The 22,891-nt window shown below is 48.4% G+C and overlaps 1 protein-coding gene across 2 annotated transcripts in view; it reads left to right on the top strand.

Annotated features, from left to right (window-relative positions):
• Wdr25 (WD repeat domain 25) overlaps positions 1-22,891 on the top strand; it is a 129,261-nt gene that overhangs the window by 88,507 nt on the left and 17,863 nt on the right. For both annotated transcript variants that reach the window (XM_041633205.1, XM_041633206.1), the window contains exon 4: positions 3,829-3,959. In XM_041633205.1, coding sequence (XP_041489139.1) covers positions 3,829-3,959 — 131 coding nt within the window. The remainder of the gene's footprint in view (positions 1-3,828; positions 3,960-22,891) is intronic.

The following is a 22,891-nucleotide window of genomic DNA, read 5'->3' as shown; positions in this document are numbered from 1 at the left end:
TTGTGCAGCTTACAGCACTCCTTGATAAAAAACCACGTATTTCCAGAATCCCCTATGGTGACAAGTGACTGCCAATCCTTGACTCCAGAGGAGAGTAGAAGAAAAAAATAAAGAACGCTCTTAGTCATCCTTTGAGGGAAAGGCCAGGTGCAGGTGGAGGCGCAGGTGCAACGTGGGGGTGACTGTGCTCAGGGAAGTGTGTGCCAGCTGGGTGGGTGGCTCATGCCTGGGATTCTAGCACTTGAGAGGCTGAAGCATAAGGATCACTAGGAGAGGTCAGCCTGGGCTACGCAGTGAGTTCTATCCCAGCCTGAGCTACAGATGAGACCCAACAAAACAAAACAAAACAAAAAAACAAAGCAAGGTTTGCCCAGGGATGACCTGTCTGTGCAAAGGAGACTGAGTCAGGAGCATTAGCAGTTCAGTAGGGGCCTTTGTGGGTTACACAGCAAGACTCTGTTGTCCGTGTGTGTGTGTGTGTGTGTGTGTGTGTGTGTGTGTGTGTGTTGAGGCCAGAGGATGACAGTGAGGTCTTTCTCATCCACTCTTTACCTTGTTTTTCTGAAACAGGGTCTCTCACTGAATCTGGGGCTCACTGATTCAGTTAGGATGACTGGCCAGTAAACCCCAGGGACTCCCCCACCCCGACATTTTCATCCCCCTAGCACTAGGATTATATGAATGTGCCACCATGCCAAGCTTTTTTATGTGGGTATTGGAGATCTGAACTCAAATCCTCATGCTTATATGGCAGGCACTTTATGTACCTAGACATCTCCCTGCCCTTGCAGAATTTAAAATTAATAATTACTATTTTCACTTTGGAGAGAATGCTTTGAAACAGACTACTTTTTTTTTTTTCTGTTCTGGCATTTGAACCAAGGACCTTGTACATACTAAGCACAAATTTTACTATAGAGCTATACACTGGTACCTGTAAATGGGTCTATTTATTTATTCTTTAAATGTCATCCATTGCCAGGCGATGGTGGCGCACGCCTTTAATCCCAGCACTCGAGAGGCAGAGGCAGGCAGATCTCTGTGAGTTCAAGACCAGCCTGGTCTATAGAGCTAGTTCCAGGACAGGCTCCAAAGCCACAGAAAAACCCTGTCTCGAAAAACCAAATAAATAAATAAATAAATAAATAAATAAATAAATAAATAAATAAAATAATAAATGTCATCCATTGGAGACTTTACTTTGTGTATGGGAAGTATAGCTCACGGTCCTGAGTTCAGTTCCTAGCACCAAATGAAAAGAACCCAACAAAAACAAAACAGCAGGTGTCTGCACCCTGACCATTTCCCATCCATTTTAAAACCTTTTAAATGAACATTTCGTCTGACTTTGAACCAAGTTGTTGAAAACATAGGAATATAGTGATAACACCGTGTGGTTAGGTGTAGGGTTGTTATTTGCCAGGGAAAATGGGCTCTCAGTCTTTTGTGGTCCCTGGAGGCTGTGGCTAGCACCCTGCATCCTGGCGCATCTCTGTGAGGAGTCTCTGTCAGCCTCACTGAGTTCACTGGGTAAACAGAAGCTACAGGTGGATGGCTTTCAAGCCCTGGGTCACAGGTCGCCATCTGCGTTTAGATAAGAGAAAGCATGTTTGGTTCTGTGCTGCCACTAAAAGTGCCATAGCTCTAACTCTGTAGCTCATATGGCTTTCACGATTTCTAGGAAGTCGTGATGCCTGTGGTGGCAGGACGGCTCAGCAGGTAAAGGCATCTGCTGCCAAGCCTGATGTTTAATACCCCGAACTCACATGGCTGAAGGAGAGACCCTACCCCTTCAGGTTGTCCATTGACCTCTGCATACCGTAGCACGTGCACTGCATACCGTAGCACGTAGTCAAATATTAAAAAATAGGTTGCTTGATGCTCTTAATATATGGCATATTAAGATATATTTTAAATTGGCTATTTTTATTTTTGTCTCACTGTGTAAGAGATCCTAATTTTGGTGTTTAAAAAGTGTGATCATGGCACTGGAGAGATGGCTCAGTGGTTTGATCACTTCTTTCTCTCAGGAGCAGCACCTATGTCAGGCAGCTGCCTTTAACTGCAGCTCCAGGGAACCCATGCTGCCACCTGCACGCACGTGGCATATACTCTAAACAAATACACACACACAAACAATACAAAAAGGTCTTTAAAAACCGTGTCTATGCTATATTGGCACACGGGTGCATTTTGTCACTCATAAACAAATCACTGCATGACAGTGATGTCTGATTAGGTATGTCCTGAATGGGTATAGGCAGACAGGCCTGGAGACAGTGGCTCTGGCCATTGGATCTGTGTTGTCCCTCTGTGACTCTCATAAGCTGTGATTGATGAGTTTCATTTCCTTACCGGATCAACTGGAGCTGGTCGAGTTCTTACTCAGTGTATTGGGTCAGCAGACAGAGGCAGCCACCAGGGAGTGCTTTCTGCCTGGAATGAACAAACACAGTCTTCTAAGGCTTAGAAGGGGACCCATTCGTCTTGACATCTCATCACTGTCTTTGCCGCCAGCTGTGTGCATGCAGGTGCTGGCATATGTACATGTGTGTGGAAGCCGGTGGTCAGCTTTGGGTCCCTTTCCCTGGGAGCCTTACCTTCTCACTGGGACCTAGGGCTTGCTGATGAGGTGAGGCTGTCCAGTTAGCAAGCCTTGGGGATCTGCCTGTCTCCCCGTCTCTGGTTGGTATTGGGGTTGTAAGTGTGCACCACCAGGCCCAGCTTTTTATGTGGGTTTTGGAATCACAGTCAGCTCCCCATGCTTCTGTGGCATGCATTTTACGGACAGCTACCTTCCCAGCTCCTTGGCTGTCAGCTTCTGTGTTCCACTCTGCCACTGTGCTGGTTCAGTGGAGGAGTCCTGGTAGCCAAAGGCAGCCAAGATTTCCCTATTTGACTGAGGAAGTCAGCCTCCTCTGCTACTGGAAGGTGTCAGGTGCTGTCTCTGGTATATGAGCCTGGCCCCTAGTAATGTGCCTGGAGCCAAACCCAGGTGCTTCCCTTTGTGGTGTCTCTTCAAGCTCGTCTGATTTCTTGGTGCAGACTTGGACAAATTAAGTGTGACAGATAAGAATCCCATCCGTGCTGTGGGATGCACAAGTCACACTGAGCAGTGGAGGGAGTGCTGGCTTTACCCGGCTCTGAATGATGGACACTTCTGATGTTTATATTGCTCACCTCTAGGAAACCATAGCGACAGCTGTTTCCACACCATATGTACCTGTATGTGTCAGATACTTACCACAGTGCACACAGGGACTCCATACCCATTTATGATGATGTGGAAAGTGGCAGGGCTGTCTCGAGTCCTGAAGAGCTAGTGAGAACCCAGTGAGCCACACCTGATGTCCATTCTGTAGCTGCACTGCTGTGCGGGTCACTGTCATTTGTGGCCCAGCATGTCAGGTCACCTGCACCTGCTGTACTCTCTAACAAACCCATCTTCATTTTTATCAGGATTGGAAGATGTATCCTGAAATAAATTCCAACCAACTCTGCTTTTAGATTTTAGATAAATAATCTGTATTGCCCATGCAGCGTGAGAAATTTCCCGAGCCTCCTTGAGCCCGTTTTCAGCTGTCCTGTGGTTACATGAGATGACACCCATGACTCTCGCAGACCAGGGAGAGGTCGAGTCCTGGGATCAGCTGCCTGGCAGGGGAGGGGTTTGACAGGGAGTGGAAATGAGCTGCCTGCCACCTTGCTCTGTTTCCAGAAGGTCCACACTGGGCCACAGAGGCCCTGGTGAGCTGTGTGAACATCACCACTTTGAAGTACGTGTGATCTGAGTATTTTCTCACTCTTTCTTGTCTGTCTATGTTGCAGGGACCCAAGTATTTAGTGGTCGGAGTGACTTCAGAATCACCACCTTGAAATTTCATCCAAAAGATCACAACGTCTTTTTATGTGGCGGCTTCAGCTCTGAAATCAAAGCTTGGGACATGAGGACTGGCAAGGTGACACCTTTTTTCTGAGGCTGGCCTTTCATGTGTGGGGAATGTGTGTGTGTGTGTGTGTGTGTGTGTGTGTGTGTGGCTGTGGCTGTGGCTGTGCATGTGTATGTGTGTGTAGGACAGAGATCCACCTTGGGTGTTTCAGGAGCTGTGACCTGTATTTTGAGATGCTGGGACCTGGGCATTTCTGATCGGGTAGACTGGCTAACCAGAGTGCTCCAGGGCTCTGCCTGCCCTGCCTCCCCAGTGCCGGGAGTGCGGTCTCACACCACGGCACCTGACCTTCTGCACGGCTCTGGAGATTGAATTAAGGGACTCAGTGCTTACAAGACAAGCACTTTACTGACTAAGCCATCTGCTTAGTGCCTGCTGGGCCATCCTTTCTATGGGAGAACTGTCCTTCATAATTCGAATAAGTAGGAACAGAGCTGCACCTGTATATTTGAGGCAGAATAGTTTTGGCTTCATATTTAATGAGGTCTGAGCATCATTTTTAGAGGTTTTAGAGGATAGTTTAGATATTAAAACATCACAGGTACAAGTTTATGCAGGGTATCACTGTGAAGATTTGTTGAGTACCTACTGTGTGTGGGAAGTGAGTCAGCCTGCAGTTCTCCAGTGCAGAGAACGTCCTGCAGTGTGTACATGTGCATGGACAGAGAAGCACAATGCTTGCCAGCTTGTCTTGAGGGGCCTTCCTGGAGGAGGTGTTGGCCTCCTTAAAAGCTGGGGGTCTTCCACTCCTACCCTGCTGCAGCCTGAAGCTCCAGTTGTCCTTGTCTCTTAACACATGATGACTCAAAGTTGGGTCCCAAACACCAGCCCCGTCTCTGCTCTTCCCATTGAACCCCCGTTGTAATTGCCAGCAAACCATGTTCCTCCCTTCATAGCATCAGCCCTTCTGCCCATGTCCACTGCTTTGTGGCTGGCTGCAGCGCCACTGTTTTGAGTTAGGAGGGCTTGGGGTTCCTGTTTGCTTACCCTTGCTGCTGGCCTTACAGCAGCAGAATGATCTAAATCAGATGGTTCCATCCTCCACAGCATCTCCAGGTTCCTGTCTTAATTGCAGCGAAAGCCCATGATCCACAAGGCTTAAATGATCTCCCCAAAGCCCCTGATTATGAGCCCCGCCCTCCACGCTCTGCCTTTCCCAGAACCTGCCGCACATTTTCTGCCCATGTACGGATGCTCCTCCAGTTTTCTATGTAGAGCACGTTCCCAGAGGGAACATCACTCAAATGCCACTTTCCCTGCCTGCCACCCTCCTCGAGTGCACTGGTCCCCTCTGCTCCTTTATTCCTCTCCATGGTTTTTACCATCACTTGGCACAGCTTGGATTTTTCATGTTCTTGTATTTGCCTGTCTCCCTCCCGTCAAATGTGAGCTTTTGTGGGGCAGAGATTCTGTGGTTTGCTGGAATGCCTGGCTCAGGCAGGCAGTTGGCGAGCCATGACTGACTGAGTGAGCTAAGAAAGATGGCCATTTGAACTGTGCATATATGGGAGGTAGGAGTGTGAGCCCTAAGAGAGGTATATAGACTTGACTGGCGAGGGCACTGGGCAGCAGGATGGGCTTGGAAGAGACCGTCAGTGCTGTGTCTTGGCCAGGGCCAGAGGAGGGTTGTCCAGTCAGAACTATTGCTGTGGCCCTGTGGAGGTTGGTGGGCTGGGCTGAGGAAGGGCTCTGTGTTGGTAGCAATGGCTGTGGAGTAGGTGGAGTGGCAGAGGTGTGTGAGAGACTTGTCAGGACTATGACTGAGGGACTTGGTGACTCCAGGTTGTTCTCAGTTTGTCCTAGGAAGATAGAGGCATAGCCTGTGCCATTCCTGCACCCTGTTCCACTTGTGTGGAAGCTCATAGGGAAGAAAGAGGTACAGGGCAGCAGGAGGTGTCCTCTTCCCTTTCATCATGAAGAGAACCAGTGTCATGGGGTCTGCAGCACTAGGGGGACCTACCCAAAGGCATCCATGTCACCTGGGGATACCCCATCCTGGTGACGCTCGATGTGGAGTTGATGTGGGACAGTGCAGCCTCCAAAGCCCAGAGTCTCATCCATATCCACACTGTGTACCAGACTAGCTTCCCAGGAAGGTGGCACCCTGCAGGCTATGGAAGGTCTGTGGGCTTCTGAGCAGAACCTACAAACAGAGATCCTTGCTTCAGAGTACTTTGTGGGTCTCTTCCTTGAGACACTTCTTAAATGGCAACATAGATCCATACACTTTCAAAATACTACTTTTCTATTGTAAAAGAAATGTTTTACAAAAATAAGAGGAATATTACCCATCAACTAGTGGGCACAGTAGAATTTTTGAAAACACTAGAACACCTCCCTTTTTTAGGACACAAATATATAATAAATAGAAGGAAACATTTGAGCATGGAATGCAAATCAAAAATTTGTAGCCAGGTGATGGTAGCACACACCTTTAATCCTAGCACTTGGGAAACAGAGGCAGATGGATCTCCTAGTTTGAGGCCATCTTGGTCTACAGAGCGAGTTCCAGGACAGCCAGGGCTACACAGAGAAACCCTGTGTTGAACAGCCCATAAAAGAAACCTTGTAAGCAGACCCTTGGTGTGGGACCACTGTATGGCCCAGCTCTCCTGTAAAGGTGCGTTCTGTGTTTTTGGCCTCAAAGACCAAACACATAAGAAATTACTCACTCTGGATGCCATCTGATTTAAGAGTTTGTTGCAAATACCAGCTTTTCTCCTGGGGCAAACGCCAGCTGACGAGTTCTGGGGAGAAGCAACCAGAAGCAGATGTTGCTGTTGCTGCTATCGGCACGTTTGTGAGTCTCTCCCAAGCTAATAACGTGGGTGAAGGGATCTGTGCAGTGTTTGTTTTTACTTCCTCTTCGCCAACAGTCCTCCCACACAGGGTCACAGAGCGTGGGGTGCAGTGGCTCTGTTTGCATCAGCTGGGCTCTGGGGACAGCACACTTCCCTGCTTTGACACTGCTGGTGCTGGTCAGTGAATGGGGCCTGCAGGGGCTCTGTCCCTGGTGCTGAAGTCTGCAGAGAGCAATGTGGCCCTTTTCTCTCCTTTTGTTTTAGAGGTAGTCTTGGCTCATCTGGAACTCTCTGTGTAGACCAGGCTGAACTCAGACTCACAGAGATCTGACTGCCTCTGCTTCTACGCCCAGCAGTGTGGCCCTTTTCTCACCATCCTGTCGGGGCTGCAGTAGGCAAGCGGGTAGAAGCAGGAGGGACACAGACCTTGGCTCACAGTCAAATTGAGCTTTCTTGTGTCACCACCCAGGAAAGGAGTGCTTATGGGATAGCAGTGTGCAGTCTTATGACTGGCAGTTCAGGGGGAGAGGCTAGAGAGCCCACCAGGTGCAGAGACATGGTGATGCTTGGCTGTTTTCTTTCCATTGCTCCCAGTACCTTCTGGTCTCTTTTAAAATATAGAGCTATAGAGCCGGTTTAGTCTCTCCTCTTCCCTCACCTACTGTCAACTCTTGTAAGGGTTTTGCTTGAGATCTAGTTCCCATGATAGCTTTTGGATTCGTGTGTCTTCCTCACTTGCTCCCGTCTTAGTTCCTGTGCCCAGCACAGCATCTGATAGGCACCTGGTAGACTTCTATGTAGAAGGAATCAGAAAAAGGATTTCTTCAACTCGCCTTTTATTTATTTTTTTATAAATAAAGTTTTATTTGAACACAGCCACATGAATTCATTTATGTCCACTCTGTGGCTGTTTTCATATCACAGTAGTGGAGCAGAGACTGCACAGCCTGCAGAGCCCCAGATCTGACCCTGAGCACAGAGGGACCTGGATGTGATAACTGTTTGGGACTAATCTTCGTGAGCTGCTGATGATGTGGGACCTGTTGTACCTGGCCCCTTTCCATGCATTTTCACAGATACCATGTGCTCAGAGAATTTTTTTTTCTTGATGGTTCTCCAGCCAGTGGTGTTTGGGTCATTTTTCTCATTTCCTCTCCGTGGACTTAGGTTGAGTATGTCATGCAGTCCACCGCAGAGGTATCTTTGTTCCAGGAGCTCTTCCACACCAGGGATTGAGACTCTTAAGCTAGGTGCATGAACTCAAATTCTGGGTCAACGTAAGCCAACATTTTGCAGGCAAGGAGCAGGCTTCTGCCATCAAGACCAAGGGTCCCAAGCCCATCACTGTGGGACCAATTCAGGCCAGCAGCCTCACCTGAAGACTTCAGGCACAAGCTCTGATGAATAGTTGAAGTGTAACTTTCAAGCCAATAGATTTTTTTTCTGAATCTTGAAACTCAGCAAAATGTCAAACATTGGGATTCTGGCTCCATCCAGCCCAGCCTAGTTCATTATGGGAAATGGGCTGTTTGACTCTCTTCCTCCTTTCTTGGCTGCTGTCTTTGCCATGGCCTGATGACTAGAATCCCTTCTCATCACGACACAGTGCCAGGCTTCACTTCCAGCATCTGCAGGATGTACTCAGCCACATTAAGCTGGCCGGATGCTGTTGGGCCACATTCTGTGACTACCTCCAGCATCTTCTCTGGGAGGGCTGTTGTCTGGTACCCAGGGTGCTATGGGTGCCCCTCTCTCCAGAACCAGGGCCTTGAGCTGCAGGAGACTGAGGTTCAAATACTCCCTTTGCTACTCATTTACCTGGGTGATCCAAGGCAAAAATAGGCAAACCTGCTGTGGTGCACAGTCCCCCATCAGTGTGGCAGAAGGAAATAGGGAGGATGTCTGCAGAGCAGGGTTCTCATGTTGGCCTCATGGAGGAGAACTCCAGCCCTCAGTAGGTATAGATTTTGCCTCCATAGTCCCCTATGGCGGGGCAAGTTCTGCATATTAGCAGACTCCAGGGGTTGCAGAAGGAGCTGAGAGTGAAAACCTTTGAGAAGCCAATCTGGACCTCTGAACTCAGTGCTGCTCAACTTCCCTCATGTGAACCCTCTGAGCCTTTGACTCAGCTGTGATCCTTTTCCATGACTGTGGCAGCTTCTGGTCTCCTTGGGCACCTATGGCTTCTTCATCCCCAGGTGCCTCTCAGTGGCTGTCCGGTCACATCTGCATCTTCTAGCGAACCTGAACCAGAGCAGCACCGGGACCATGGGAACTGACCAGTGGTTGCTCTGGGATCTGTGTAGGAGACGCCTCTCTGACAATGGATATGAAAGCATTTGCAGTTCAGAATGATGGCTGCAGGGAGTTCCCAGGAGATCCTGTGTGAGGTAAGGTACTGTGTGAGCTGGGCTCTGTGGTTTTTGGCCAAGGCTGGCCTCTCCAGCTCCTGGGTTCTGGTGGAATAACAACTATAACGTAAGTAAAATAACAACAGGAACACTAGCTTCCTGGTTTCTAGTCTGGTGATACCCTTGCTCTGAGCCTTGCATGGTGTGGGAGCCATAGATCTGCCAGAACACCGAGACATAAGACCCACCAGCACTGTGCCTCATGACAGTCACCTCCAAGTTCATTGTGCTTGAAGTCAAAGTTAAGTCCTCAAAGTGGCTCCTCCCTCCTATATCAGTTTGTTAAGGAAGCCCCACAGAACCTGAGACGCTTTATCCCGTGCTTAATAATTGTCTTTTCGCAAGGCCGGATGATGGAACTCCAGCCTCAGCAAGTCACTGCCTGAAGAAGGCAGGCCTAGACTGGGAACTGGAGCAAGCCTCGGAGAATCTAGGACGAGTGCCTCCCGGAACTAGGGAGGCTGGACTCTGGCCCAGTTCCTCCCTGTGTGGGGGCTAGACACCGGGCAGGCAGGGGGCTAAGAGCATTTGGTTGCCTCCTGCTCTACCCCTGAGAAGGACAGCTGTGCTACCTTGAGACTCGCTGTGTTTCTGCTGCAGGCCCCCGCTGCTCCTCTAAACCCCCGACTTCCACCCTCTCCGGGACTCTCCCGATAATATCAGCTCTGACAGGCTAGCTCACTTTTGCTCAGCACACCCTGGTGTTGCTTTGACACGGATCATCAATATTTCATGCTTGTTCTACATCCTTCCTTCCTTCCTTCCTTAAGTGTTTAAAGGGACATTTTGACTTCTTGAATTGGCTTCTTGACCCCCTTCTGGAGCCACGTGCTAGGTTCCCTGTGGCATGTGCCCTAATGTGAGGTGACAGCAGGGCCCTGGCTGGCCCTTGGCCTTGTGGACTCCCAGCCTGGCTTTTTGTCATCACAGCTATTTGCATTTAAGCTGGAGTGTCACAGGAGGAGGGAGCCTCCTCTGAGGCAGGAATTGGGCCTTTTTGCTGCTGTGTCCTAGCGCCTACCATTGTGCTGAGCACAGAGTAGGCTCTGGGAGAGAAAACATTACAAGAGAGACTAATAGCGCTAATCAAGACTGATGCAAAGATCCTGAGCAATTAACCAGCCCATTGGCATGCAAGCAGAGGCACAATCTACTGATCTCATTGTCGGCCCTTGCTGTGGGCGGCTTTCCCTAGGTGGCCTGAGCTGAGAAGAGCTACCCTTACCCACCTAGTCCAATGGGTGGACGCATCTGGGAGCTGCCTGCCTTCCTGTCCTGTCTGGGTGGCCCTGCATTAGGGTGTTTGAAAACTCCTGGTGACCGCTCCTGAGGTTTTAGTGTGGGTGCCAGGCCAGTGCCCCGAGTGGGATTGTCAGGGTTTCGTGTGCCGTCATCTCCCCGATGGCAGCTGTTGGAGACCCAGCTTCGCCCACGCTGTGCTCCATGCCATCAGTTTTGGTGACACTGTAGGCAGGTTGCTTATTTGCCCTAATGAGGTTTTGATTACTTTCCATCCGTCTCTTTCATCTGTTTCATATTAAAACGCCTTTCTATCTGGACTCTTTGTCCTCTTTGCAGTTCTAAGCTTTGCTGCAAACTTTTCAATGCACACGAGACTAGGAGACCCCCAGAGCTGGGGATGTGGGACAGGGAGACATGCGGCAGGACTCAGGGTGTGTGGTGCTTTTCCCAGGATTCTGTTTCTGCCTCTCTCAGGTGGAGGTGGGTGAGGCTCCGGGCCACCCCTCAAACCTCTGTTATCAGACTGTGGGTGCTGCCATCTTCCCTATTTTATAGCTCTTTCTGTACTAGTAGGCCTGGGAGGGAGAGCTGGCATTATCTCCAGTGTACCCCACTGGAGTGGGTAAGCCCACTGCCCACAGTCTAGAGAGGAAGATGATCCCAACAGGGTCAGCTCTCAAGGCAGGGGCAGGCAGCCATGGAGGGTGGACCTGAAGCTAGGTGTTATTTTCTTTCTCCAGTGCAGGAAGAGGAAACCTGTCATTTGTGAATGGCACAGAAGCTTTCTGAGCCGATACCAGATACCAGGTGTCCTCCCAGGGCATGATGTAACACAGCCCAGGTGGACCAACCATTCCTTCAAGGGATTCAGTCTCCAGACCAAAGCCCACTGCGGAAGACAGGCGTCTGTATCTTAGGATGTCTGGTGCTTTTGTCCGCTCCACTGGTTGCCTTCACAAGTGGCTGTGGTCGCCAACCCTGGGCAGAGGAGGGCAGTTGGTTCTTTCCTAAAGTGCAGAACCTCCGAGACTGGCCCTCTAACTTTTTCTCCTGAGTCTGTTTCCTTGGGCGAGTTGCTGATGAGCACCTGGGAGCCCAGAGGCCAGTAGCCTAGGGCTGTCATTAGCACCCACCCTCTAGGAAACTTGAGTATGAAGAGCTGAGACTGGAGGCGTGCTCTGCAGACATGGGATGGTTCTGTAATAAATGCAGTGTACGTAGACTTCTGATTTGTGTGTTCTCTACCAAACATGTTGCCACTGAGGAAAGCTCTCACCCTGAAGTGCTTAAAATTATTTTAATTTGTATATTGATTCTTTTTCTTTATCCAACTTCCTTTCCAACATCTGGTCATCTTTTGGTGACAGCTTTTGTTCAGATACCGCCCAGCTGACTTGTTTGTAGTGTCAGTACAGAAGTTTTTGGTATGTTTCCAGCACACGGAAGCCAACATCTTGGTCAGTTGTGAACACTTTCATCACTTGTAAAGGAGCCCTGTGCCTGTAGCAGCCTGGCATCTGTCCCTAGGCCCTGCAACCACAGGCCTATCCCCGTCTCTAGCTGTCAGTTATGAGTCTTGTTGAGCTTACTGGTATCTTTATTGATTTTTCTCCCTGCTAGACATTTTTCTTTTTCATTTTTAAAGAGACAGGATCTCCCTCTGTAGCCCAGGCTGGACTTGAACTTATAGCAATCCTCCTTCCCCTACTTTCAGAGTGCTGGGGTTGTGACTGTGCTGCTCTTCATGGGTCTGTCCTTTTCTGAAGCAGAGTTGGCAGCCACAACTGTGATGTGGCTTCATTTGACTCACAGTGCAAGCCTGCCAGGTTTTCCTCATGCATGTTGATATCTTGTTACTGGCTGCTTACACTGTAAGGCTCAGAGAACTGGTCCCTCCAGGTTCCGAATAACTTAACTTTCCCTGCTCATATGTTATCCTAGGGTTTCTGTCCTCTTTTGATATTGTGAGATAATCTTGCTTTTTGTATGGAGCATGGCCTCTGCTGCTTGCGTTCACTCTGTCGCTACTCTTGAATTCCTGATACTCCAGCCTCTGTGTTGTCAGTTGTGGGATTACAGGTCCAGGCCACCAAACCTGCCCCCTTCTCTGGTTGTAGTTGAGCATTTGTACAGTTGTGGTCTTTGCTGCTTTCTTAGCACACTGGTGTTACTTTTCTAACTTTCTGAGGGTTGCTATGGAATTTGCTACATTAAAGCTAATTCACATCTACTTCCCATTGATATTGTAGAATTCCAAAGGCATAGCGAGCAGTTTAGTGTTTTTAATTTTGTTTTTAAATATTTGTGTGCGTGAACATGTGGACACAGAGGAAGACGTAAGGTGCCCCCTCTGTCACTTTCCACTTTGTCCCAAGAGAGGGTTTTACATTGAACTGGAGTTAAGCCAGCAGCCCTCGCCATCTTTCTGTCCCTCTGCTCCCAGCCCAATTCTGGGGTATAGGTATGCAACCACACTGGGAGGTTGTTTTCATGGGGGTTGGGGATTTGAACTCTGGTCTTCAAGCTTGCTCAGCAAGTGCTGTTAACCTATTCTTGAGCCATCTCAGAATACGCTGAGTGCTTTTTAAGAGGCCTTCTTCAACTTTTCCATTTGCAACCCCTTTTGCTCAAGTTTTTATGCAATTCCAAGTATGTAGTTATATAAAATCCATCTATAATTCAAGCACTTACTGGTACTAAGTCATAGGAAATTTATTTTAACAGTTCTTTGATATGCACATGATTTATGTGCACACCATTATTAAAGATGAACACAAATTCGTATACTAATGAGACAGGTAGGTGCACTTGTGTGTTTTTACACAAAGCATTAAGTGTTGACAGATCATTTGATACTGAAGGACATGAGCATCTTCATCATTTTTCATAGTTGAAGAATATTCGGATTTTATAATTGTTAATGCTGAGAACTCTGCTTTGCATAAACATGAATTATGGAGACTACAGAAGTATGTTTGGGATCACTTCAGAAATTATTAGAAATTCTGCCCTAAACCCAAGCCAAAACCCATTTAATGGTTTTGTGTGTGTGTGTGTTTATTTGCATGCTTATACATGTGTCTGTGCATGTGTGTGTGGAAGCCAGAGGACAGTTGCAGGTATCATTCCCCAGGTGTCACTCACCTTTTCTCTTTTCTTCTCTCTCTGTCTTTCTCTGTCTCTCTCAAGCAAGGGTTTTTTTTGTTTTTTTTGTTTTTTTTTTCTGACCTAGAACTTGCCCAATAGGCTCGGCTGTCTGACCAACAAGCCCCAGGGGTCCGCCTGCCTGCAATGGGATTACAAGTATACACCATCATACTTGACTCTTTAAAATGTAGGTCCTGGGAATGGAACTCAGGTTCTTATGTTTGCTGAGGCAAGCACTTTCCCAATAGGCTACCTAGTGTCTCACCTAATGATTTTTTAAATTTTTTTTAATGGAACTCAAGTTAGCAATTCTGGCAGTGGTTAACTTTTAAGTCAGACATTCTAATACTATCCCATGTTGTGCAGCTTTAATACTGATATGCCGAAGAGTGACCACAGGTAGATAGTCAAAGTTTTTGTTTTCTGTTAATTTAATCATTGCATTTATATAAGTATAGAAACATTTTTTTTTTGGTTTTTCAAAACAGGCTGGCCTCGAACTCCCAGAGATCCGCCTGCCTCTGCCTCCCGAGTGCTGGGATTAAAGGCATGCGCCACCATCGCCCGGCTAGAAACATCTTATATACAGTAAAACCCCACGATTCATAATGTGATATCCTGGAATTGGAACCAAGGTGTTGCAGGCAGTGCTGTTTAGTGACTTGGTGTGATGGCACTCGTGTGTCAGGGCCAAGATGCAGGAAACTAGGGAACAAGGTGAGTGCTGCCAGAAATGGCTGGAGGTAAACACGTTAGAGTTTGAATGACTGTGTAGTGGCTGTGCACTTTGAAACTCTTGGGCCTGTTACTGTGACCCTCACATTGAGTCACACAGCCCCTGTCCTGTGTAAGAAGCTGCATCTTATAGTAGCAAAGTAATCCTGAGCCCTTTGCCCTCGTCATAACCTCCATTCCTGCGTATATTGCTATGGTGGTTATTTTGAACAAATTCATTATTTGCTGTGTTAAGAAAAATGAGTTTTTACATAACTCCATTTTATACATCTTGTTTGTTCCTTCTTCTTCTTCCTTTTCTTCTTCTTTTTTTTCTTCTTCTTTTTCTTCTTCTTCTTCTTCTTTTTTTTTTTTTTTTGGAGACAGGATCTCACTATAAAGATAGCCCTGGCTGTCCTGAAACTCACTCTTTGAACCAGGCTATGCATCACCACACCCAGACTTCTTTTTTTAATTTTGTTTTTATTTAAGTGTATGTATGTGTGAGTTTCTTTGTCAGTATGTGTGTGTGTGTGTGAGAGAGAGGGGGGGGAGGGGGAAGGGGAGGGAGGGAGAGGGAGAGGGAGAGGGAGAGAGAGAGAGAGAGAGAGAGAGAGAGAGAAAGAGAGGTCAGAGAATAACAACTTTCACAAGATAGTAGGTCTCAGGGACTGAACTCAGATTTCCAGATTTGGCAGCAAGTACTTTTTCCTTCTGAGCCGTCTCGCTGGCCCCTCTTCCTGTTTTCAAATGTACCTCTAAGTTCCTCACCTTAATCATTTTTTTTTCCCTAAAGAACATCTTTTAACATTTTTGTAAGATGGGCCTGTGGGAAACAAATTTATTCAAGTTTTTGAATATTTTCTTTTGTGAGAAGCCTTTATTTTCCCTCCATATTATTATGATTATTGCTGCTAGAGCTACTATTATTATTAATTATTGTTATCAGTATTGTTGTGTGTACATACTCAGGCATGCGTGTGTGCCACAATGTGCTTTGGACGTCAGAGCACAACTTCATCGACTGTTTTTTTTTCCTTTTACTGTGCATTCTGGGGATTGAACTCAGGTTGTCAGGCATGCGCAGCAAGTGCTCCTACCCACTGAGCCCTCTCACTGGCCCCTTATCTACTTTTCAAAGCAATATTTGCAAGGTAAAGACTTCTCAGCTGCTGGTCTTCCCCACCCCACTCCTCAGCTCCCTGGCTGCACTGCCTTGTTCTCTGTGTGACTCCAGACGAGCCTGAGTGTGGTTCTTAGCTTTGCTTCTCTGCTACCCGGCTGCTGGCATGGTGTTTTCTTCGTCTCCAGTTTTCTGCAGTTTAAAATTCTACGTCTAGATAAAGCTGTGTTGTATTATATTTTTGTCTATTCCCCCTTTATCCACTTTGTGTTCCCTGGAGCTTCTGGACCTACCTACCGTGTGCTGCCTGTCATTAATCTGGGGGAAATTCTCACACATTACCATCCTAACTCTTTTGTTCTCTGCTCCATCATTCCTTATAGCTCTCTCTCTCTCTCTCTCTCTCTCTCTCTGTGTGTGTGTGTGTTCTCGTGTGTGTGTGGGTGGGTGCTCATGGAGGCCAGAAGTTGATGTTGGAGGTCTTCTTCAATTCCTGTCCATTGTGTTTGCGGAGGCAGGGTCTCTCACTGAACCCAGATCTCACTGATTTGACTATTCTAGCTGGCTGGCTTGCCCAGGAGATCACCTGCCTCTGCCTCCTGAGTGCTGGGATTACAGGTGAGAGGTCATGTCTGTCCAGCTTTTCATTCTGTGTGGATGCTGGGGATCCCGACTGCCAGAGCCACCCTTCCCTGGTATTATACCCCTACACATGTCCTACAGTTGTTCCACAGTCTTTTCTGGGCTTTCCTTCCAGTCTTCTTCTCTTTGCTTTTATAAGTTCTGGAGGTTTCTATTGAAATGGCCTCGGCCATCTCCAGTGTACTGACAAGCCCGTCAGAAGAACCCTTTATTTCTGTTTTGGCGATCCTTTCTGGGAGTCTCCCCTCTGCCTGTAGTGCTCTGTTTTGCCCACACCACACACTTCACTAGAGCCCATAGTATGGAGACCACAGCTATTTCTTGTTAGCAGTCAGTCCAGCATCTCTCAAGTCTCATATTGCTCTGGTCCTTCCGGTCCTGCCTTGCCTTTTGGCATGCACCTTGTCATGCTTACCTGCCTGCCAGGAGAGTGTGCGAGGTGAGCACATCTGAGGTAGGGCTCCCTGTGTGGTACAAGTTATTTGTGCTGGGGAGGTGTTACTCTTTAGTCCTGGCCAGGCCAAGCCTCTAGTGAGCTGTGCCTCTCCTGAACCTCATGTGTTTCTCAGTGCCCATGCCCTACCCTTGAGATGGGACAGGCCAGAATGGGCTAGGGTGGTTTTTTTTTTTTTCCCCCGCAAGTAGAAGCCAGCATGGCAAGAACTGTGTGTTCTCCTGCCACACAGCGGGTGTGAGCCAGTTGGGGTTGACGGTGTCCTTTCTGCACATCAGTTAGGCTGTGAAAAGCTACCATATCTTGAACTCTGCTAAACAGTCCTCCTGAGGAGTCCTTAACAGAATGCTCAGGACATTTCAATGTACACTTATCCCAAATGCTTGAGACCAGAAGTGGTTTGGGATTTCTGATTCTTTTAGATTTTAGAATATTTGTATATGCATGAGGATATAACTTGGGGTCAGTACTGAAGACTCAACATAAGATTCATTTATGTTTTATTTACATCTTGTATCCATGGCTTGAAGTTCATTTGATATACTATTTTTAGTGTGCTTGCAGTGCCTCACGTGTGGCCACGTTTGGAATCTCAGCTGTGGCATCTCATTGAAACGCAAAGGCTTCAGACTTTGAAGTGCTTTTCAGAGTTTAGGGTTGGAGACCCTGGGAGATTTAAGCAGGGGTGGGGCTCCTGGTCTTCACTGTGACCCGAGAGAGCTCCTGGAGGTAACGGAAAGTTGTGATGCCCTCTACACTCCACCCTCCTGGGAGCAGAGTGCGTCACGTGGCCTCTTGGAGGTCACAGAGAAGGCTAACCAGAGCATGCATTTCTTCATGAGTGAGCTCAGGCACTTTCCGGGTCTCATCTCATGGAAACTGTGACAAGCGCTTTCAGGAACTCGTTGCTCGTGCCCCTCGGTGTTCACGGTATCTCCTTGTCATTTCTCACTATGACGTTCGTGTTATCCCCGCCCCACTCTGTGGTTAGAAGTCTGTCAGTCTTGTTGGTCACCTCAATGAAGTATTGGTTTTTGCATTGCTTTTCTGTTTCCAGCCTCATTGGTTTCTGCTCTAATTTCCATTTTTTAATCTTCTTGCTTTGTTTTCACATCTCTGTTTTTTGGTAATCAAACAAGTTAGGCCATTAGTTTTTTTTTAACGATAACAACTACATGCTACCCATGTTCTTTTTCTGCCAGCTACCAATAAAAAATAAAATTTGTTTTAATTCAATCTAAAAGTTTTCTAATTTTATTGTGACGTCCTCTTTGACATATGGGTTTAGAATTACATTATTTAATTTTCAAACATGAAGAGATTCTCCAGATATCCTTCTGTTGTTAATGCTGAACCTAATTCTGCTGCGGTTGGAAACAGGTTGTATGATTCTCTGTTTGTCAGGGCTGTTCTCCTCACCCAGAGTAGGGCGAACCTACTGACTGACTTGCTGGCACATGCTCGGATGCCACATTGGCCTTCGTGGGGAAGATGATCCAACAGTGCACTAGGGTCAGACTGGCAGCTGGGGGCCTCTGGTTTACACTTCTGTACTTGCTATTTCCGTTACTGGGAGAAGTGCATGGATGTGAGCCTGGAGGTCTCCAGCTGTAGCTGTGGATTCGTCTCTTCTTCGGTTCTGTCTCCCTTTGCTTCACAGTCTCAGAAGCTGCCAATACAGCTCCACTGAGGTCCTGCTGTTAGGGTCAAAGCTTCTAGAGAAAGAAAAAGGAAAGAAAGAAGCAAGAGAACGGGACAGAGGAAAGAAGAGGAGGGGTGGAGGAAGGAAGTGAGGAGGAAGAAAAGAAAGGAGGACAAAAAGAAAGAAAAGGAAAGAAGGAGAAGGGAGGGCGGAGGGAAAGAAAGAGGAGGAAGGCCTCTGTGTGTGTCCCCCACTCCCACTTGCTTTTCTTCCTCGGCTCGTGCCTGTGTCTTTTCTCTAGAACTCTGGCTGGGGTCCGTGGCCTTGGGCTGCCGTTGACTTGTTCCCATCAGTTCTGGGTCTGTTCTTACTCATTTCTTCCATTTGGCCTCTTTTGGTTAGATACCAGCTGTCTTGTGTGTCCCCATGGATGTCCCTTTAGACACTTTCCACAGCACCTCATCCCCTGACTATTCCTTCCGCAACCTGGGGGATAGCTGACCTGAGTCTCGCTGCCCGTCCCTGGACAGGATCACTGGGAACCTTGCTTATGTGCTGGCTTGGGGACTGGACGTCGGTGACCGATGGCTCTCACCTCCATGAATCTGGAACTCTGAGATTATGACTTGAGGAGGCTTCCGCAGTTGGGAACTCTGTTCCGTGCCAGTTGATGCTTGTGTGACTTCACGTGTGGGTGTTGCTGTATCTGTCGGTAGACATGCTGTGTCACTCGGCCTCTTCTCACCCACAGACGGCTGATGGCCACTTCCCAGCGGGTCCTGCGGGAGACTGAGCATATGCTGGCCATGCTAAGAGGAAGGTCTAGACTGTAGTCCTGTAGAGCCTATACTCTGTACACATTCAGAGAAAATGAGGGCTGGGCCTCGGCTCATACCTCCATCAAGCACACTGCTTGACTCTTAACCAGAATACTGGAGTTTTTAAAAATAAGATATTATCTGCTTTACCCCATCCACCTGCTCACTGAGCATGCTCTGAGCTCCTGTTGTATGCATGAGCTCTCTCTGGTTATAAGGCCCAGAGAGGCTGTAGGAAATGTCTTTGGGTATTGCAGCACCCCCTGTGCAGGTGCTGGCCCAGACCTTCTGTGGCAACTTCAGGGTTGTAGTCTCCTAGCCCACCCAAGTCCTCATGCTCCCTCCTTCAGTTGTCCACTGCACACAGATATCTGGCCAGAGGATGGCAGGGCACCAGTATCCAAGCAAGGCCCATATGCTGGCGAGCTCCACTGAAGGGTGCTATACGGACTACACACACACACACACACACACACACACACACACCCCATATAGTATACAAATCATTAATTTCATTATGACATTTTATACATGTATATAATGAACTTGGATCATATTCAACCCATTATGCTCTCTTGTCCCCCCTTCTCCTCCAGAAGATGCCTTATTGGCCGCGGTGGCTCTGTCTCTTCTGCTGCTGCCCCTTACTTGGTATGAAAGGAACCACAAACTATACAGAGGATGTGGTGTGGTCCCCTGCCACTTAGAGTGATTTAGAATGAGAGGAACTAGAGACCCATGCGTGGCCTAGGACCAGGAAAGATGTAGGTGGGCTGGGGAGTTATGACTGCTAGGTCACATAATGACCCAAGTGGCATGAAGAGGAAGATGCCTACCAGTGCTCAGCATAGCCAGCTGGCACCCTCCACCAGCAGCTGGCACCCTCCACCAGTGGCTGGCACCCTCCACTGCAGCTCTTTGGGCACATGCATTTGCATTTTAATGTGATTTTCCCAGTTTAATATCACATCATTAGCATTTCCCATATTGTTAAAGGACTTTTGGACGCTATAATTTTTAACAATTATCCAGTATGCCATGATGCATTTAACCAGTCCTTTGTTGTGGGTATTTATAATATTTCTGTGTTTTCTTTATTACCACACTGAAGCGAGTGTCTAGGTGTCTAGGTGGGGTGCTGCTAAGATTTGCGCGTGCTTGTTAAGTCTGGGTAACCCACCTCCTTCCGGAGGACAGCCGCCTGCCTAAGCTTCACACTATTCATCACTTTGCTTGTTTGGGTCACGGTGAGGCTTTTGTAGGCCCAGTTCTGTCTGGAGAGGAGCTGGTGCAGAGAGAAGGGATAGGTAGGGTGACCAAGGAGGGATCTGGGGCCAGGGTCCTAGGAGGAAGCAGGAAGAAACTAAGGTAGATAGATAGGCCAGGGGAGGCTGTCTTCCTTTCCCTTGGGTGTCCTGGGTCAGGAGCAGATGCAGGATATGAAGTTCCTGATGTCCCTGTTCCTCCTGCTCTTTGCTCGTTAGTCCCATAGAATCCTTGGAATTCAGACAGCATGTCAGACAGAAGTCAGATAGGATATATTGAAAAATAAACATTGGATGAAGAGACAGAGGGGGCCCTAAGGTGACAGGGGACTTGCTCCCTATGTGGTCAGTATTGGGAAGTGGGTCTTGCAGCCTGTCTAGCCCACAGAGAATCCCAGGCTATTGCTGCTGTCCTCTGCGTGGATCATACAAACAGCCACCCTGATGTACACTGTGTGTACTCAGGCATGTACACACAGGAGGGCTTCATTCTTTTCTCTGTCCCTTTGCAGTTTGTGTTGCCCAGGGTCTGCTTGTCCCTAGAGGAAGCCCTATCCCAGTTCACTGGCCTGTTGGTTAGTTAGGCCAGCTCAGCTCAAGCTCTCCTTCCCAGGTGCCCTAGCACTGGAGGGTACAGAAGTGTAGGGGGGTTGTTATTGGAGAACAGAAACACCCCAGCATACCAGCCAAGGGCACCCTGGCCTTATCTGAGAGAGACCCCTCCTCTTGGAGCCCTAAGGGGTTCCAGGAATGGCAGGCCTGGGTTGGTGATGGCTGGAGCAGGTGAGTCCGTGTTGTCCATCCTCCTACACAGCCTGGAAAGTCTCTGTGCCTCCCATTGTATTGCTTCCCAGGGCTGGGAACGCCTGAGGGGCTGATGGTCCTCCAGTGCTGGGGGACCGGGGAGCTGCACCCTTGGAAGCCATTCCTAATTCATGCCTCCACTGTGAGGGAAAGCAGCGTTTCTCCTGTGAGGACTGGCAACCGGACGCATGTGCCATTGGCTCTTTCTACTCTCCTTCCTTTCCCTCATGTTCTGCATCCACAATTTGAAATTTCACAGTGGTTGCTGTTCTCCTCTTTTCTGGGAGGCTGCTGTGGTCTCAGTCCCACCCAGGTAGCACTAACTGAGCAGCTACCATTGTGGAGTATAGCATGGCAGGGTCAGGCACGCATGTCAGGCTGCGGATTTGTCATGACTGTAATAAGGTCTCCAGCTGGCTGTATGATCCCGGGCAGGATACAGTCCCCATGGGCAATCTAGGAAGTCATGGTTAGCACCCTCACTGTGCAGATGAGGACTCTGATTCAGAGAGAGGGTGTATCCTGCCACCAGGATACGGCAGACCCAGCCCTCTGTGGACTCATGGTAGTCGAGCTGTCCTCAGTTTGCTAACAGTGGGGTGGATCTGTTCCAGCACCTGGGTGCACCCTGACCAAAATGCCAAGTATCTGTGCCATGGGCGCAAGATGATCACCCAGGGCAATGGTGTGGCAAGTGCAGGGGATCACAGGCTCCAGCAAACGTTCTTCTGCATCTTTGATTAATTTTTGAAAGGCAAAAGTAAATTAATCATTGCCAAGTAAGTATGGGCACTCAGACTGTGTGGAGAAGCTGAGATGGAGTCTTCTGTGTCAACCATGGAGGGTATAGCCCTGGTTGGCCCAAGAACTGTGACTCCACATGAAAGTTTGGCCACTGACACCCTCACACTAGGAAAGGTGGATGGCCCACAGGGGTGGCCATGGACGGAGTAGGGCCAGACTTCTCTTTGCATCTGCTCCACGCTCCTTGGGATGCCCTGTGCAGCTCACCCCAGGAAGACCATATTTCAGGCCTTTGATCTCCCTCTCACACTGAGCGAACAGTACTGGAAGCCAGTGTCATCATGTCCCCTGGATTAGCGGGCTGAAATTCTTTGTCAACTGACTTTCCCAGTTCCTCACTCTCAGGAAGAAGCTTAGCCCCATGGTGTGGTCCCTGGGAATCAGAAGACTCGGCTGAGACCTTCACACTGCCGTAGTGAGCTCCTGCCTCAGAGCTGTGGGGACTCATGTGGCTGCACTCCACAGCCCTGTCAGTTTAGATCCCTCATTATGGAAGTCTACGGCCAAATAAGGAAAGGCCAAGAAGCCACGAAATGGAAGAGGATGGGGGTTCATCTCCACCAGGCCCTGATGTCACCATAGAAGAGGAAACTGGTTCCATTGTTTGGTCTGTGGTGGCCACACAGCGGAGTTGACAGATCTCTAAAGAATGAGCTAGTGAGTTCATATAGGCACATTTAGGGGTTTTAAAGTGTGCATAGGAGTTTTCCAGGTAACTCGTCACATTGGGGTATTTTAGGCCTGGCAGTAGTGGTGGGCAAGGATAGCATATGTAAGAGAATGCATCCTTTAGTTAGAGGCTGCATCGCTCCCATGTGTGCATGAGTACGTGCATACGTGTGTGCATACATGCTCACTCAGAGAAAGGTTAAGAAAGAAAGTCAGGTGGTGTTGTGAGCTGGTCAGGGCAGGGTCTCCACCCCAGCTTTTTGTGGATTGTGTCCCAGAGTCAAACACTCCAAAAGGAGTCTTTGGCTATGGAGACCTCCTCAGATATCCTAGACTACGCTCAACTTGTCCCCGGGGAGCCAGGCAGCTCATCAGTCACACCTAGGTGTGAAGGGGAAGGTGCCC

The sequence above is a fragment of the Microtus oregoni genome, unplaced genomic scaffold (genome assembly GCF_018167655.1).
Source record: "Microtus oregoni isolate MIOR12 unplaced genomic scaffold, Mior012 000043F_ref0000047, whole genome shotgun sequence".
In the NCBI taxonomy this organism is placed as follows: Eukaryota; Metazoa; Chordata; class Mammalia; order Rodentia; family Cricetidae; genus Microtus; species Microtus oregoni.
This window is presented reverse-complemented; position numbering and strand designations above follow the sequence as displayed.